General features: G+C 53.5%; 1 protein-coding gene across 3 annotated transcripts in view; it reads right to left on the minus strand.

The window, feature by feature from the left end:
- Positions 1 to 2,223: 2,223 nt before the first annotated feature.
- The window catches only part of Snx29 (sorting nexin 29), a 386,740-nt gene continuing 371,517 nt past the window's right edge, over positions 2,224 to 17,446 (minus strand). For all 3 annotated transcript variants that reach the window (XM_051167340.1, XM_051167339.1, XM_051167341.1), the window contains one exon: positions 2,224 to 2,646. In XM_051167340.1, coding sequence (XP_051023297.1) covers positions 2,517 to 2,646 — 130 coding nt within the window. In that variant the 3' untranslated portion in view covers positions 2,224 to 2,516. The remainder of the gene's footprint in view (positions 2,647 to 17,446) is intronic.

Below are 17,446 nucleotides of genomic sequence, written 5' to 3' on the forward strand. Positions count from 1 at the left end.
GGTGGCTCCTTCTTATGTGCCTCTTAAACAGTACAACAGGGCAGGGCAGAGCAGGAGTTCCTCAGCTGAGCATATTAGAGGTGTGTGTGTGTGTGTGTGTGTGTGTGTGTGTGTGTGTGTGTGTGTGTAGGTGTAGGTGTAGGTGTGTAGGTGCAGGGTGCTAAAGGGAGGGAGTCTGGTGGTGGACCGGGAACAGAGGCCTCTAACACTGTGACTGGGGCCTCAGGACATGTGAACGTTTATAAGGATGAAGTTTTAGCAGCCACAAGAATGCCAAGGCCACAGTCAGGTTCAAGGTTAGGAAGTAGTCTCCTGGAGAGGCGGGGTTGTGTCAGACCCACTGGAGGCTCTGCATTCCTCTCAGACCCTGGGCCTCACATCTGGGGAGCATTGTGGGAACAGACCTCAGTCATCTGACCCTGCACAGCTCTGCCCAACTTGCAGTGGGCTCGCATGCTCTTGTGAGGTAATGAGATGAGCAACCTGGAGCCAAGAGTGCTTGCTGGGTTTCTGTGGAAACCGAGTGGGCAGGGCTGGGGTGTGCTGCATGGAGAGCTTGGGTCCAGCACTTGCAAGGCCCCAGGGTCAGTCCCCAAGGTGAGGGGAAGAGGACTGGGTAGGAAGGCAGGTATCAGGCAACCGAAGGGTCCCACAAGGTCCCTGGAACCCGGCTCTTATATTCACATTATGGCAGAGTTGGGCAAGTTTCCCATGATTAATTCTTGAAAACCAAGGCACCTACTCTGGATGGATTCTCGCCTGCCTGCCCACCCGCCCGCCTGCTGTCCAGACGACTCTGCTTTAACCTCAGGAGCTAAGTGTTAAAGGTCGGTCCTGTGAGCTGTGTTTGCAGTGAGAGCCCAGACTCCTAGTGACACGTGTTTGGGACAGATGCCCCCAAGGCCTGCTACTCAGGACTCTGGGCTGTGGGGGATGTGGGAGGTGACAGAATATGAGGTGTCTCCACTCTGAGTCCCCCAGTTCAGGAGGTGGACATGTGGCTGCTGGAACCTCACAGGGCCTTTTTGGCTACTAGGTCCAGTTGCCCGCACTCTGGGTGTGGTGTTTGTGTGGCGCCTATGGCATCTTAGGGCAAACGAGAGAAACCATGTTGGCATTCCAAGGCTGAGAAGCCTCTTGGGTCCTCCCTTCCCAGCAAGCTGAAGAGGGACCCCTGCTCCTCCCAGCCATGAGGGAGGGCTGGTATGTGCTGCCTCACCTGTGCACAGCCCACCTGGCCCGAGGTGCCCTCCAGCACTGGAGCTGTTCAGACCTCTCCCTGCACTCTGAAGTCCCCTCTGGTTTCTAGGGGACTTCCCAAGCTTTCCGTGGTACCAGGAAACCTCCTGCTTCCCCAGACCACTGGCCAAGGGCTGGTTTTCAGCTGCAGCCCTTCTAGCCCATGCTCAGACTGCCTCCCACAGTCACCTAGGCAGCTGCCTCTTGGTAGATGCCACTGGGAACTCCTGGGCAGGCAGGAGAGTGCGTGCACTGCTTGGCACATGGTCCTTTCTGCACTTTCCTCCAAGCTGTACCAAGGCAGCAAGGAGGCTCTGACCGAGGGAGACAGAGCACTGACCGTGGATCCTGACAGTTAGAGGACCCAGGCTCGGTGGCAGATGAAGGCAGAGCTGCAAAGCAGCTGATCTTATTCTACTCTGCCTGAGAGCCCTGGACTCCAGGGTGGTGTCCTGAGATGAGGGCAGTAGGAGGACATCCTCTTGGGGGAGCACAGCGCTCTGCTCCCACTGAGATGTGTTGGGGGACAGTTGTGCTAAACATGTTCTGGGGACAATCATTCTCCTTTCAGTTCTGGCGATGGGTCTGAGATCCTATAGGGCTGACCTTCCACAGCGATGCCCAGAGCCAAGTCTCCAGTGAGCTGAGGTCGGAGGCAGGGCTGTACTCCCCAGGGCTTCCAGGCTGTGCTGGATGGTGGACCCCACAGGGAGTCAGTCCTCACTGGGAGAGCCTCGGCGGGATAGGGTCTTTGAGGACCAAAGTCACCACTGATATCTTTGCTAGCTACTAGATGTGACCTGGGGAAGTCACATCCACACTGGCCATGTGGCAGTGCTGCTGGGTGGGGAAGAGGAAGGGCGAGGAGGAGGCCCCGTCCGAAGGCCGCAGCAGGCAGCTGCATCAGCAAATCCAGGAGTAACAGTCATTCTAGTTCCCGCATGGGAAAGCGTCGTGGGTGGCACCTGAAGGATCCTCCTGCCGTGCGTCCCAACCAGGGCTCTGGGCCCAGCCTGGCAGAACTGGAGGAGGTGAGAACCATCCCTGGCCACCCTGGGGATAGTGAAAGTGTCCCTATCTGTGTCTGTCCAGTGAGCAATGCCTTGCTCTAAGGACAGAGCCCCAGCAGCTAAAACTGACCACTTTAATCGGATGGCATGTGGCAGCAGGGAGGGTGTGTTCTCTGTGGGAACATGGTCATCCTGCCAAGGTGTCCAGGGACAGCTGCCATGGATAGGTTGAGCATAAAGTGGCTGGGGGCTGAGATTCCACTGAGGTCAGAGGTCACCGCTTTGAGGCTCCACATTGCGCATCTCCCTGGGGTGGCCTCGGGATAGCTTAGGGAAGCGGGAAGCTACTTTGGGCCTGCTGTTCTTGTTCGGTGGTTCTCCAGGTGGGGTGACGTCCCTGCAAGACAAGGAGACTTGCATGAAGTGAGAGTTGAAATGCAAATGGCACAGATAGAGATGGGAGCCACAGGTGAGACCAGCAGAGGTCACACAGAAGGGTATTACCTGACCAGCTCCAATTGGCCAGCAGTGTAACCTGAAGAAATGAGATGTTCATATCACTGCATACATTTGCCACTTAAAAAAATGTATTTGTTTATTACTTATACAGCGTTCTGTCTGCATGTGTGCCTTCAGGCAGAAGAGGGCATCAGATCTCATTATAGATGGTTGTGAGCCACCATGTAGTTGCTGGGAATTGAACTCAGGACTTTTGGAAGAACTGTCAGTGTTCTTAACCTCTGAGCCATCTCTCCAGCCCCATGTCTCCCATTTTTTAAACAGTCCAGAAGGCCCACTACCCCAGGTTGTGTCTCAGCTAGCTTTAAGGCACCAGGCATGAGCCTGTCAACTAGGTCCCCAGCCAAGCACTCTGCCACGTTTTCCTCCCTCTCCTAGCAAAGCCTCCTCCCAGGACTAAAGCGGAAATGCCTCCAAGATGGCTGCAGCCAGGGTTGCAACAGCTGTGCAGAGATATTCCACAGGGCCCTCTGTGGGCGTCCATCTGAGAGGACAGTCAAAGCACATGCCAGTGTTTGGTGGCCAAGCCATGGCCCACAGCCCTGTGGGGGAGCTGCGGAGTGGCCTGAATGCGCCCTGCTGCAGGTGTAAGCACAGATGCGGTTTCCTAAAACTCTTGACCGACCACAGCTCAGGATGCCCCGGAGGCTCCCGTGGGGAAGAGGAATGCATGTGAACTACAGTCTCTAGGCTTTTCTTTCTCCCTGCTTAGTCCAATAGGGACGCACTGATACTAGTCATCAGCCAACAGCAACACAATCTGCTTCACTGGTGGGAGAAATGGGTAGCTACCACTTAAGGCCAAGCTGGGGAAGGGTGGCATACTGGGAAGGGTGGCATACTGGGAAGGGTGGCATACTGGGTACAGAGAACAATGGAGAATGTGCCCATTCCCTTTGGTATATGCACTTCTGGAGCCCTCGCAGACTCGACCCTGCTCTGAGTGGACCATGGGCTCTGTCCTCTTCAGCTGTGTCTCTGCAGGCTGGGCAAGAGCCTTTCCCCATCAGTTCTGTAGAGGGTGAGGAGCAGAGGCCACTGGGGATGTGCACAAGGTCGGGACGTGTTGAAATGAGGAGAACAGGTGTCAGCTGCAGCAAGGGTCTTCCCGGCAGAGGGGATAGCAAAGGAGAGTGAGGAAGCCCTGGCTTTATGGGGTCAGCAGCCATAATAGGTGTGAGAGGTGTGAAGGGGACCCTGCTACAGGGAGAGCCTAATGCTGCTCAGGCTGTGTGTCTGCTACCCAGGCATCCCTAGGATGGGGTGGGAAACAGAAGAGAGTCAAGGACATCTCGGAAACACGGCTTCTGGTCCTGATTCCAGCCTTAAGTGGGTGTCTCTCAGGAAAGTCACTTCCCAATGTTGATGCTGAGCTGGGGCCTTGTGGGCCCACAACAGACCCTGGTGTCCTAAAGGCTTCACTGTTACCTCACTCTGCAATCCTGAAAGTATCAAATCCATCCCCTGAACGTCACAGCTTCAGCCTGGGTCCTGGGCCCATCCACTCCAGTGGCAGGCAGACGGTGCTTAAATGCCACCTCGCCTTGTGTGTCCTGAGCAATCTTGTAGCCCCTAACTCTCCACTGGGCACTTCTTATGGTTCTTCCAGCCTGCTATCCAGACAGCCTGGCAACAGGCCTCCACCTTCCCGCTGGGAAAGACACAAGACGGCGACCCAAAGCCCATGTGCTATTCTGCTGCCGGTGAGGGAAGAGGAGGCTCTGCTACTGCCCTAAGCAGCTTCACTCAGACCTGGGGAGCCCTGTCAGGCAGGAGGTGCAAACAGACTCACAAGACAACAGTCTGCATCTCACAGGAGGATGCTGAGCTGATACCCTTGGGGTCTGACCCTAGCACCAGGGTCTGTCCTGGGCCTTCAGGCCAGGTGTGCTCCAGAGCCCCCAGACTTCAAACACAGTGCTCAAGCCAAACTGCAAGACTGACTTAAAGCTTGCTGGAAAGCCCTGGGCTGGGAGCCAGGAAACGTAGGCAGCTCTAGAAACACAAAGACCAACCGGTACGAGAATAGTTGAGTGATCACTGGAGTTAAGGAGGCTTTTTGGTGGAACTGTCTGCACCTTGAGAAGTGATTTTGGACTCTCTAGAAGAGGCATGCCAGCCGTGCTAGGAGGGTACCGGGTGCTTTACAGTGCTTTCCGTGTACCACGGACTCTTCATTTCAGATGTGGTCTCACCCAAGGCTACAGCTGGAAGCCAAGCATTCTGTGGCCTTCACCTGGAAGTCAGCGCTCAGCTGAGGAACTGCTTAGTGCAGGGTAAGGCCCCCATAATCTGTGCCTGCACTGCTCACCTCAGAGTTTATTACCACTTAAATGTATTGAGGACTTCAGAGCCTCCTCCCCAGGCATCCTCCAGAACAAGGCTATTAGAGCAAGAGTGTTCAGACAGAAGAAGGCGGCCCATAAAAGACCTCTGCACTTCCTCAGAAGGCAAAGGAAACGTGGCCAAAGAGATTGCTTCCTCTGTCTTTGCTATCTCAGCTCTTCAGCCCAGGGTCTTTTTGAAATGTCTTACTTTATTTCATTATTTCCTGAAATAGGTGGCACAGAAAGTGGAGCAAATTGAAACAGAAAAGCTCAGAAGTAAGTGGCACGTGTGTCCCCCAGCCTGGCCTCTGGGGAGCAGCTGCTTTTTGTTCTGCACATATCTTTCTAGAGCTATGTACTATACTGTGTGTGTGTGTGTGTGTGTGTGTGTGTGTGTGTGTGAGAGAGAGAGAGAGAGAGAGAGAGAGAGAGAGAGAGAGAGAGAGAGAGAGAGAGAGAGAGAGAGAGAGAGAAACAGGGAGAGAGAGAGACGGGGAGAGAGAGACAGACAGACAGACACAGAGACAGAGAGAGACTTACACAATGTTTTGCTTGTTAACTCTAAAAATGGAAAATAGGCACCATGCTGGTCCTGCTTCTTGCTCCAATGGTGCCTCGCTGAGCTTCCTCCTAGAGACTGGCCCCGACATTCTGAGACAAGGCCTGGTAAAGGTCAGGCCCTGCATGTCTGTGGCTCTGGGAGGGTTGTTACATGGGCTCTGCTGGATGAGTGGATGAGTGGATCTGTGTCTTAAACTTTTCTTTTCCCTGTGGTCCTGGGGATGATCCCCAGGGCTTGGTGCACATTAAGCAAGTGCCCTCCACTGAGCCACCTCTCAGCCTTCTAATAGAAACTTCTAGGTGTTGATTCTGCTGCTCAGCTACAGGGTAGAAAGGAATCATGGCCTGCTGCTTCAAAGCACAGGGAGGTGTCCTTTTCTCAATGGCATCTGACTACAAATGGCCAGTCACCTGCCTGTCCCCACAGAGTACCACCCAGGACATAACGGCACGTGGGTCAGGAGGACTGCGGCGATGAGGAGCACAGGCTCCACACATGCGCATGGGTCAGGACTGTGGCGATGAGGAGCACAGGCTCCACACGTGCGCGTGGGTCAGGAGGACTGTGGCGATGAGGAGCACAGGCTCCACAGGTGCGCGTGGGTCAGGAGGACTGTGGTGATGAGGAGCACAGGCTTCACACGTGCGCGTGGGTCAGGAGGACTGTGGCGATAAGGAGCACAGGCTCCACAGGTGCGCGTGGGTCAGGAGGACTGTGGTGATGAGGAGCATAGGCTTCACACGTGCGCGTGGGTCAGGAGGACTGTGGCGATGAGGAGCACAGGCTCCACAGATGCGCGTGGGTCAGGAGGACTGTGGCGATGAGGAGCACAGGCTCCACAGATGCACGTGGGTCAGGAGGACTGTGGCGATGAGGAGCACAGGCTCCACAGATGCGCGTGGGTCAGGAGGACTGTGGTGATGAGGAGCACAGGCTCCAGGGCCTGCTTCTGGGTTCTAACACAAGCACAAGTGGCCCAGGGAGCCTGGTACCTTCTCAGATCCACACGAGTGTCACGAGTAAGTGTGTGAGCAGTCCAGAGCCTCATGCAGGACTTCCCATCTGCTGTTCCCACAAAACCACCCCAGTCAACTTAAAGCCAATGCCCTGCAAGTATGGCTGAACCATCACAGTTCCCAGGCAACCTGACTCACTTTTCCCATTATACACACACACACACACTCTTGCTCCTTCTACATGGCCTGGCCTGAGGTGTTGGCTATTACAGTCATACTTTTCTGTTCCCAGATGACCCAGCAAATCTGGAGAATAGGCCTGTCCTTGCTGGCTCCTTTGAGTGTGAAACCTTTGACAGTGCTAGAGAAACTCCTGCTGCCCAAACGAGCACTGCGGGCATCAGGACGGGCAGTGAAAACTTGGTCTGTCTTCAACTGCTCTCCTCTCCAGGCCCACTGGATGGTTCATCCTGTCTGCTCCAGAGTCAGTGTGGTATTCAGGTAGTGCTGGAGGGGGAGGGTCATGGTGTGCTTGAGAGCCAGGAAGGTGCCCTCCCACCCCAGCAGGACACTCTGTGTTTTGACCTTGACCACAACAGGTTCCTTCTGAGGTGAAACCGAATGGGGTTCCTAAATTATTTCTTCCATGGTTTGGCTCAGGTAGAGTGACTGTAAGCAGCCTAAGGGAAAATTGCCTATTGGGAAATTCATCAAACCCTATGAGCATATACAGGGGGAGGTAATCCCCCTCAGGAACAGTCATAGGGGAGGGGAATAAGGGGAAAAGGGGAGGGAGGGAAGAATGGGAGGACACAAGGGATGGGATAACCATTGAGATGTAACAAGAATAAATTAATAATTAAAAAAAAAAAAAAAAAAAAAAGGACCAGAGGTCGAGAAGAGAGACCAACTACAGCTGACTCCCTAGAACCAGCACTGTCCTGGGGGTCATGGTCTTGGAAGGTAGAAGGCTCCCAGGAGTCATGGGAGGGTGTCAAGCAGGGAAGAAGTGCACTCACGAACAGGGGAACCTACCCATTGTCATTGTGACACAGGCCATCATAGACTCCCAACACGACTGTGCTCTCTCATGATTGCAGGGGTCCCATCTCCAATGGGTGTTCCCCAGACATTATGGTTGGGTGACAACTGCCATATCCAGACACAGAACTGTGCTTGGGCAAGAGGCCCATCTCCCTGTTGGGGACGGTGAGGGCATAGTGCTGTGAAATGTCCAACACGGCCCTGGGCCCTTGCTTTTGTGGGACTACACTGGCCTCCACCCTTCTTGTGGAATCACTGGCTATTTCCCTTACCCGGGCTGCACAGGGAACACCAGAGGCTACAGAGCATACAAACAGGCTCCTACAAATTACTTTTCTTTTTGAGACATGTAGCCTTGTGGAGCCTGAACTCATGATGTGGATCAGGCTGGCTCCAAACAGATCCACCTGCCATCCCACTTGGCACCAACTGCTCTTTGAAGGTGGCTCTGCCTTCATTCTGCACCTCTCTGCAAACCAGGGCTGGCTAACCTACCTACCCTATTCTAGGCCAATGGCACAGAGATTGGTGTCACCTGTTGGCTTTTACAGCCTATTTCAGACCTCCAAGAAGGAGGTTCAGTCTTCTATCACTTTCCTAAACCTATAGCCACCTTGGATCTCAGGAACAGCAGACCCTTGAAGATACCATGGGACCCCACAAGCAAGAATAGTCATCTCATGGGAGCTAGACTTCCTTGGGGCCACCTTTGTAGAACCAGACTCAAGCACTGCTCAACCAGACCACAGTGGGCCTGGGATTGCTTAACAATGCAGGATTTCCCTGAGCCCAGGCTTAACCCTAGAATTCACATCAGTATCCCAGCAACTGCCAATGCTTACAAATGGCAATTCTGGTTAAGATCCTTTCCTGCCTTTTAATCATTGCTCTTTTCTTCTCTCTTTGAAGTGAGTGTCCAGGCCTCTTATCTTCAAAGTCCAAGAGCAGGGGCTCCAGTTATAAACTGGGGCAGAAGTGGATCAGTGCCTCGCCTAACCAGCACAAGGAAAGAACACTTGCCTAATGTGTGCAATGCACATTTCCAGCCCCGTAAAAACCAGAACCACAGCAGCAGCGGGACTCCCACACTTGGCAACGTGCCTGCCACCTGGCTCACAATCCACAGCTCTCCCATGGGGCAAACAAAGCAAGGACCCTCCTAAATGCCCTAAGAGACAGGCTCAACAAATATATCTATCCGTGCCCTTAACAGTAATTGTTGGGGCACTGCTAGTAGCTGCAGTGGCTCTTACTCTGTAAAGCTTAAACCTGGGACAGATTCCCTGCTCTGCCTTGACCTGGGACAGCTACTTTCTGCTATCTATAGGACCTGCAGGACAGGATGAAACCCCTGCGGTGGACAGTCCCATGAAAGGACTCACAGCCAGGCAGGTAGGGCAGCCTCTAGCCTCTCAGCTTGGCTCCCCTTCTTTATGGCCTGGGGAGCAGAGAAGGCTCCCAGGTTTTGAGGTCACCGTGGGCCATTTTAAAGGAGTATCAGCTACAGGTACTGGCTCCAGTGCCACAGACGTACATAAGCCAACAGGTCCCTGGTCTTCAAAGCTTCCCTGCTCTACTGGCAGTGTAGCTCTGGAGCAATCTTCAAGACATGCTGCCCTCAGCTCAACCACCAGCCTGGGAGGTCACTGCAGAGGCACCTAACACAGTGGCCTCCATTTGCATCAAAGGGGTGCCTATGCAATCCAGCTGAGCTACGGCCATTGTCAGCCATTGTCACATCAGCCTGCCTGCTGCCACTCACCCAAGTAAGATGGTCCTTGCTCTCATTCCCTGCGCAGATTCACTGACAGTGCTGAAGAGGGTCTGAGGTCCAGGGCAGAGGAACCCAAGTTCAGAGAGGGCACATGAGCATCAGAGCATCTAGGCACTTACCTTAGAAATGCCCCATGGCCCTCTCCTGCCCACCTCAGCCATGCAGGGCCATCATTGACAGCAGCTGCTTCTCAAGCACAGTGCCTCTGGCAAACCCTGCCAGCGCCTGTCCCCACCCACAATTGGCTACATTTGGATAAAGCCTTTGACACCTTGAAGTTATAAAGGCAGAACATGGCCCCAGGGAAGACTTCCATTTGCGGCAACACCTAATTGCACTGATGTTGCCACGACTTCACAGGCCAAGGGTACAGCCCTAAAGACCACGATGGGGACCAGCTTGGGCCACGGACAGCTGGACAGAGGCCGGAGAGGATGAGGTGAGCAGCTGCCCGGGTCTGGCCAGCACCAACCCCTCTAATACGCCACGCTTGCAGTATCCAGACACTCTGGGCTGCAACCACTTGGCAGGCCGAGAAGGCACCATTCAGAGCCTACTCTAAGCCTCACAGGGCAGACTCCTCGCAGACGCAGGAGCATGGCTGGGCCGCCTGCTTCCCACCCAGCAGCTCTTATTCTCACCAGCGGGGAGGCAGAGGGTCCTGTGAAGACTGTACCTTCTCCCTCACTTGGGGGTGTCCTCCCCCACCTCCTGCACGGGTCCCTCTTCACCCACTGACATCTCCCAGGTACAGCCATGAGTCCTGTGCTCCAGGCTACTCTGTCCTCACTCCTCCAGGCTACTCTGTCCTCAGCTCATGGTGCCAGGAGCCACCTCTACCAGGACAGCCCCTCAGTTTATGCCTCACAAAGTCCATCTCCTGTCTCCGAGTCACCATTTATTAAATGGCAACTCTGTGCCTCTAACCCTGCACGCCTGTGATGTCACCACGCTTACTCTCTCATCCACACCCAGACCTTCAGTACTGCATTCTAAACACATCAGGGGGCTGAAGAGCTACCCCCACCCCTCCACCTCCCTAAAGTCACCTTGCTTCACCTTCTATGCTCAAACTCCCCCTCCCCACCCCAGTGTCTCCCATTCCCCCATCTGTAACCTGCTGTCCTGGCACTGGCGTGTCCCCTTTGCCCCTACAGTTAACCCTGCCGAGATCTGTCTGTGAGGTGTATATACCATGTCCCTTTATGTTTGAGGTCTTCTCTAGCCACAAGTAACAGAGCCCCCACCAGGCCTGCTCCCACATGAAGCAATCATGAGCTGGTGTGCCTAACACCCCCTGGGCTACTCAGTATCCTTGTCCCCAACCCCAGGGAGGGACTTGACTTGCCCTAGCACTGTCAGCATCTGCTTGGCACGCACCAGGTACATGCCCTGCACTTGGTGGAGGGCAGGTGCTATGTTGGGCTGTGTTCCTAGCTGGCCTGGGCTACAACACTGACAGAGCCCAGGGCAAGCTAAATGAGCCTGGTCCTCCTGTGAGTGCTGGGACTAATTTGAACCCTTTGATTTCCTAATCGTATCTGTATAAAGCTTTCCCTTTTTTTAGCAGAGATGGTAGCTGCTCAAACATCTCTAATTTTCTCATCATGTTTTGTTCATTTTTTAGTCAAAACAACAGTTTGAATCCCAGCAGTCCTGTGGGTAAATGGAAATAAAGATTTTTTTCCCTCTTGTTCGCGGTGATTGTTTATAATTACCACCCGATCAATCTAGTATTCATATTCCCGTCTCAGCATCCTTCTGGGGTTGAACACGGGATGGGAAGGAAACATGTTTTCATGACTAAAGCACCTACCACCTGCCGTCTACCCTTGTGGCACCAATCCTACAGTCCCACTGGACATTATGTGAGCATCTCCACGTTATGGGTGCCCGTGGGAGAACTGCAAGTACAGCCCCTCCAAATCTCAATGCATAAGGTGGGGCCTAATCCCCCCAAATCATAATCCTAGGGGAGGCCCACATCAGCCCTTCACTGTCAGACGGTAACTATCCCAACTGCTTGGTAACTCAGCTTGTCCCTGGGGTTCAGGCCCCTCTGAGAAGTGACTTGTGCCAGGGAAGGTTCCATCTCTTACTGGGGTGGCCCAGCAGCAATGGATGGCCTAGAAGACACAGGAGGTGATGAGGAGGCCTGGCTGGGCATGACAGCTCCCTCCCTGCTCACCACAGTCCACATGGGTGAGAGCTATGGGTCGTCATCCAGAGGCTGCCCCTTTCCCATCTGACACGCCACCATTTCATTCCCCAATGACAGAGGACCTGAACCATGCAGTCTTACATCAATAAAGTCCAGGCCTGCAGTTGTCTGTGGAAGCTCAGTCAAGTTTCGTTCCCCCAACTGGTTCCCCATTTTCCTGCCCCTGTTGTGGGGAGAGTAGAGGAAACGAGCCATTACGACTGATCCCTAGAGTCACTGGGAGAGTGAGTGGAGCCCACCCCATGGCTGACTGACAAAGCCTGAGGGACTAATGACTGTCCTGAGACCATTTCTATGACACACCATTTCCATAGGTGTATTCAATCAAGGCCCCAATGTGAAACTTGGCCTCTTGGATGAGAGTTAAGAGTCCAGGAAAAGCAAGTGACTAAGGGTGACCAGAAGGTCCCATAGCCCTCCCTTGCCACATAAGTGCTTTCCAGTAGTGCTGCTGCCTCATGACGCCCAGCTGAGTGTCAGGAGACACCATTAGAGCCTCTGGGCTCCAAGCCACCATCAACTCTTTACCTCCTGAGCTTTAGAGAGTGTTCTATAGCAGGGGCAGCCTGGACAGCCGACTTAGCTCATCAGCTGCAGCCTGAGCCTGTCCCTTCCTGAGGCTGGGCCTGCTACTCAGGCTGGAGGCATGTTTGAAGGCCCCTCTGTGGAGCTTTGAGACACATTTTACTCTAGTGGCAATGGTGACTCTACCAGGGATGGCAATCCAGGCTGTGTGGGCATTCTGTACATCCAGGAAGCTCAGCAGGGCTAGAATGCAGTGCAAAGGAAGGTGCCCCAAGCTCCTCACACACCTGGGAAGAATGACCCCTGACCCCAGCGCACAGCACACTGTCCCCTTGCTCCCACTACACCACTGCTCAACGCGGAGTTGGTGTGGGCTGACTGCCCTAGATATGACACAAGGCCGGACACCTGGGACCCCACTAAGAGGTCAGCCAACTCCAAGGCCTCCTCACCTGTCACCTCAAGTGGGAGCAGTGCAGGGACTTTGGGCCACTCAGACCTATGACTGGAATCTTCTGCAGGAGACACTGATGACACTGTGACAGAATCACTCCTGGTCACCCTAGACACATGCTTTAAAGTTTAGAGGGATGGCTGTGTGACTACCAGACCCACAGACAGGAAAGCTGTCACTGGGATGGGTGGCGCCACGGTGAGATGAGTCACCTCAGCTACCATGGACTGTCACCACACCTCTGCTCTTACAGGGATGTTGTTACTTTCTTTTCTCACTAACCGTAAATTGGATGGAGGATATTGTGCCAAAAATAACCTAATCCGCTTCCCTTTCTCCAAACTGAATTTTCTGAGGCTCCAAAGTTTAAAAATAAAAGCCACAAAGTAGGGCAGGCAATTGTAGTAATATCTGTACTGCCAACTCGTATCCTTTGGGGACTAAAGTGAGACTCTGAACACAGAGCTAGGCTGTGACTGCAATCAGAACAGCACTCTGAAAAAGTACACACTTGGTGGCATTTCTTTTTTTTTTTTTAATTGTATTTTATTAACTTATTCAGATTACATCTCAAGGTAGCATTTCTCTTAATGCCCTCGAGCCTATGAGGTCTTTGTGACTTTGAGCCCCACTTCACAGGTAAGAACCTGAGGCAGAGAGTGAGCCAGGCCACAAGGCTACGAAGGTCTAACTCCCACTAGTGATACCAGGAACTGTCATACTGCAGGTCTAACTCCCACTAGTGAGGCCAGTCGCGGTCACACTGCAGGTCTAACTCCCACTAGTGAGGCCAGTCGCGGTCACAATGCAGGTCTAACTCCCACTAGTGAGGCCAGGAACGGTCACACTGCAGGGCTAACTCCCACTAGCGACGCCAGGAACTGTCACACTGCAGCTCCCGTAGCTCCGGCACAGCTCAGCCTCAGCCTGCCTGTCTGCCTGCGCTGTCTATAGAAGGGGAAACTGAGGCACAGAGCCTGTAGAGGGGCAAGTCCATGACCACCATCTTAGTGAGTCAGGCACAGGCTCAGGCCATATCCAGCCTGCAGTCTCCCATTTCCACAGAGGCCACTACTGAGCCTTTGAGAGGAATCAAGTTCCCAGCTTGTGCCAAGAGGCAACAGCAAGGCTGCTTCCTGTTGTAGTTGTAGGTTCTCAACCTGCCTTCCCAGAGAAGTGGGTGAGAAGACATCCACATCCCTGTCTCATGAACAGGAGGAATCCAAGCAACCCTGCTCCTCTTCCCCCAGGCAGCAGCCTGCAGCAGCTCCTGAGCTGGCGGACTGTGGGCCTTCGTGTTCTAAGGCCCATTTAGCACCACACCTTGGGCATACTGGATGGACAAGGGTCTTGAAAGGGCTGTGGCTCCTGAGCAAGCCAGCTGGGAACAGCAGGTCAGGTGCAGTGTGGAGCAGACACTCAGGCCATGCTCTTCAGTAATGCCAGGATCCCAAGTTCCATATGGCATCTTCCAGCACTTTCTGAAACCTGCCCTTCAAGTAAGCCCCAAAGTGGGGGCCGTGGGAGGACCTAGGACAGTGCCAGGCAGCTGCCCATGAGGATCATCTGAAGGGGCAGCAGCAGGCACAGCTTGTACCCAGTGTGCAGCTGTGGTGTGACCCAGTGTGCAGCTGTGGTGTGACCCGGGAAATGGAGAGCAGCCACATGCCCTCACCAGGCTTTATTCTGACTTGGGCAAGAGGAGCCCTAACAGAAACCCTTGGCAGAGGTGAGCTGGTGAGAGGAACAGAAAAGCTCTCACACCACTCCACAGCTGCACACCAGGTCACCCCACAGCTGCACACTGGGTCACACCATTCTCATGCTCATCTCCCTCACACAAACACCAAAGGGAACAAGTGGGTCTCAATGACTCAAAGGAAAGAAGCGCCAGCCTGGCTCCAGGTATCGCACAGGGTGACGCACACATCATTTTCAACACACGTCTCACTCCTGACCATGAGGCCCAGAGATCTGCAGATAGCTTTACAAGATCCAATAAGCCCACCCCTCAGTCTCCTCAGACTCTCTCAACATGGCACCACAGTGGAAGGGTTCCATTTCCATATAAACTGCTCACTGCACAATGAGGGCCTCCCACATCTGCCAGTTGGGAAAGGCCCTGCCCCAAAGCATCCCTGCTTCCCATATGTTGACCCTGAGGGCTGGCTTGGGGCACTCTTACATTGATAGGGTGGCATGCTACATGTTCTGGGGAGGGGGGCTCTGCCAACTTGGCAGCATAGGAGCTTGCTGTACCTGATGCTCTGGGGCTGTGTGTTAATCCCCCAGCTTGTTTACACAAGGAGACACTTTGGAAACACTACCCTCCAACCCTGACAGCTTCTTCCCAGCTTTCCCTCTGCCTGGCTGGTACTTACACTCTACCATGCCCCCAGTGCCCAACCTTGGTCATCACTGCTTTTAGTTCCCTTCTCTTTCTTTGGGCACCTCCGTCACCAACTGCTGTACTGGGGACTTGTATCCCAAAGGATGCTCCAAAACCCTAAGGAGAGGAGTCTCCAGGATTTCATGTCAAAGTCAGACTTGACAACTCCCCCAACAGGAATCTATCCTTAGAATATCCTCAGTGGTTTTCACTACTATAGCAACCTACAGTGACCTGTGCAGTGAACAGCAATGCTAGCTTGGGCTGGACAGGCTCAGCAACAGCCTAGAGCAGATGCCCCAGGCACAGAGGACTCCAGCCAGTACCACCACCACCTAGAGAGACTACAGAACCATACTTCTAGAATGTACTTACAACTCCTATCCTGTGACACCTCCTATGCAAATGAGCGCATTAGTGCTTATTTCATTTGTAAGCATGCCCTTTGCTAGCTCACTCACCATCTATAAAGGTGGTTTCCTCATCTATGAGGAAACAGGGAGGAATAAAAAGAGGGAGAGGAGGAAAGGAGAGAAATATGAGTCCAGCCTTGCAACACAATGGCACAGGAGGGCTGGGCACAAGGCGTTGCCCAGTGCCTCTTTACTGAAAGGAGGTCCAGGGACAGAGGCTGCTTCCTGGCCAGGTCAGACAGGAGACCTGGGCACATGATGGAGACTGGTACGCTGGAGAAGGACAGAGCCCAGCAAAGCAAGGCTCGGCCCTCTCACCACAAATGCCCCTGCAGTTACACTTATTTTTAAACCCTCTCCACTCCTGGCCATGGAGCGTCTGCTTCAGTGATGTCTAGAAGGCCCTTGACAGCCCCCTCACGCAACTCAGGATAAAAGGTTCTGAGCTGTAACACCTTTTGAGGCAAAAGACTCGGTGTGGGCTCAAGTGGGCCCTGGCAGAGCACATCGCAGCCCGCTGCGACCCTGGGCTAAACTTAATTGCTCTCTGGGAGAGCATGGCTCATCATATCTTAGGAGACACTATATTTAACAACAGTTGGAATGAAAGCAACAGTGGAAGCAGGGAACATGGCCCACACTCCTGCTGAACCTCCACATGGGGGTCTGTGCTGTGACCTACTTTATTCTGTTTCCCCGAGTCTGTCCCTCCCAGGGGCATGGCAAGTTCCAAGGATAAGTTACTCTGCAAGGAAACATGTAATAAAATGCTAAGTGACAGCCTAGCAAATCACGGAAGCCACGTGGCGTGCTATCCAGTTCCTCAGAGAATCCTCAAAGTCAGGCCTCCTTTCACTAGTGGCACCAGCACTTCCCCAGGGATCCAAGCAATCCTCTGCAGCAGGTTGCATTCCCTGGGACCCACCTTTTTCAAAAGTGCCGGGGTGGGGGTTGGGGCTCCCCTGAGGGTTACCATCTTTCTGCTCCTTATTGGGGAGCACGGAGTCCAAAACTGAGAAGAAACACCCACCTCCCATTGTCCAACTGTCTGCCTCAGAGGTGATGCAGGTATTGCTGAGGAAGGGAACAGAGGCCAAAAGTGGAGGAAGGCACATTGGACCTGCCAATTCTCCACTCCCAGATCTGTGGGGATGGCAGACTGCTCAAAAGCCATGCTATTCTCCCGAATACTTAGCAACACTGGCAACTGCAAAGTGTGTGTGGCAGCAGGCTCCATCCAACACCAGAGCCAAGACTGCATGACCCTGAGAGCTTAAAGGCACCTTCTGGAGGGAACCCTCAGCAGCTCTGATCTGCCCTGCCCCATCTCCAGGTGGGGTAGGCTACTAGAATAGGAAGTAAACACAGTCTTGCTCACAGAATAAACAGACAGGCACAGGACAGAAGCAGAGGGAATGACAGCAGCAACAGTGACACGTATGTGGAAGGGCTCAGGAAGAGTGGTCAAGATCCAGGGCTAGGCAGGTCTTGTGAGCGTGTGACATAGTGAGCATGTGAGAAAGCAGCCAGAGGACCATGTGTGTGGCAGGGAGGCTGGGTTAGCATCTAGGAGACAGGAGGATCTGTGAGTACAGAGTCACCAATGGCCAGAGCTTAGTGATGTGTGGTGGGGATAGGGCAAGATCAATCTTACGTTCAAGAGAAACCTGGCATTTTAGTGTTTTAATTAGATGGCATTTAATTGTTTTACAGTAGCAATGACATCACTTAAAAACAAATGAGAAAACCCCTTTGTCTGGTCCCACCAAAAGCAGAGGAATCAGATCTGACCACGGGCTGTAAGTTTCCCAACTGTGTCCCCAAGACCTAGGTGAGGGCACCATACTGCCCAGGCTTCCCATGTGCTGGGAGGGGCCCTGAGGTCAGTCATGTCACCTCTTTGGCTGCACTTTGCTGTTCCATGTTATATAGTTCATGGGGCTGGATAAGAGCACCGACTGCTCTCCGAGAAGATGTGGGTTCAATTCCCAGCATCCACATGGCAGCACACAA

The sequence above is a fragment of the Acomys russatus genome, chromosome 25 (genome assembly GCF_903995435.1).
Source record: "Acomys russatus chromosome 25, mAcoRus1.1, whole genome shotgun sequence".
Taxonomy (NCBI): Eukaryota; Metazoa; Chordata; class Mammalia; order Rodentia; family Muridae; genus Acomys; species Acomys russatus.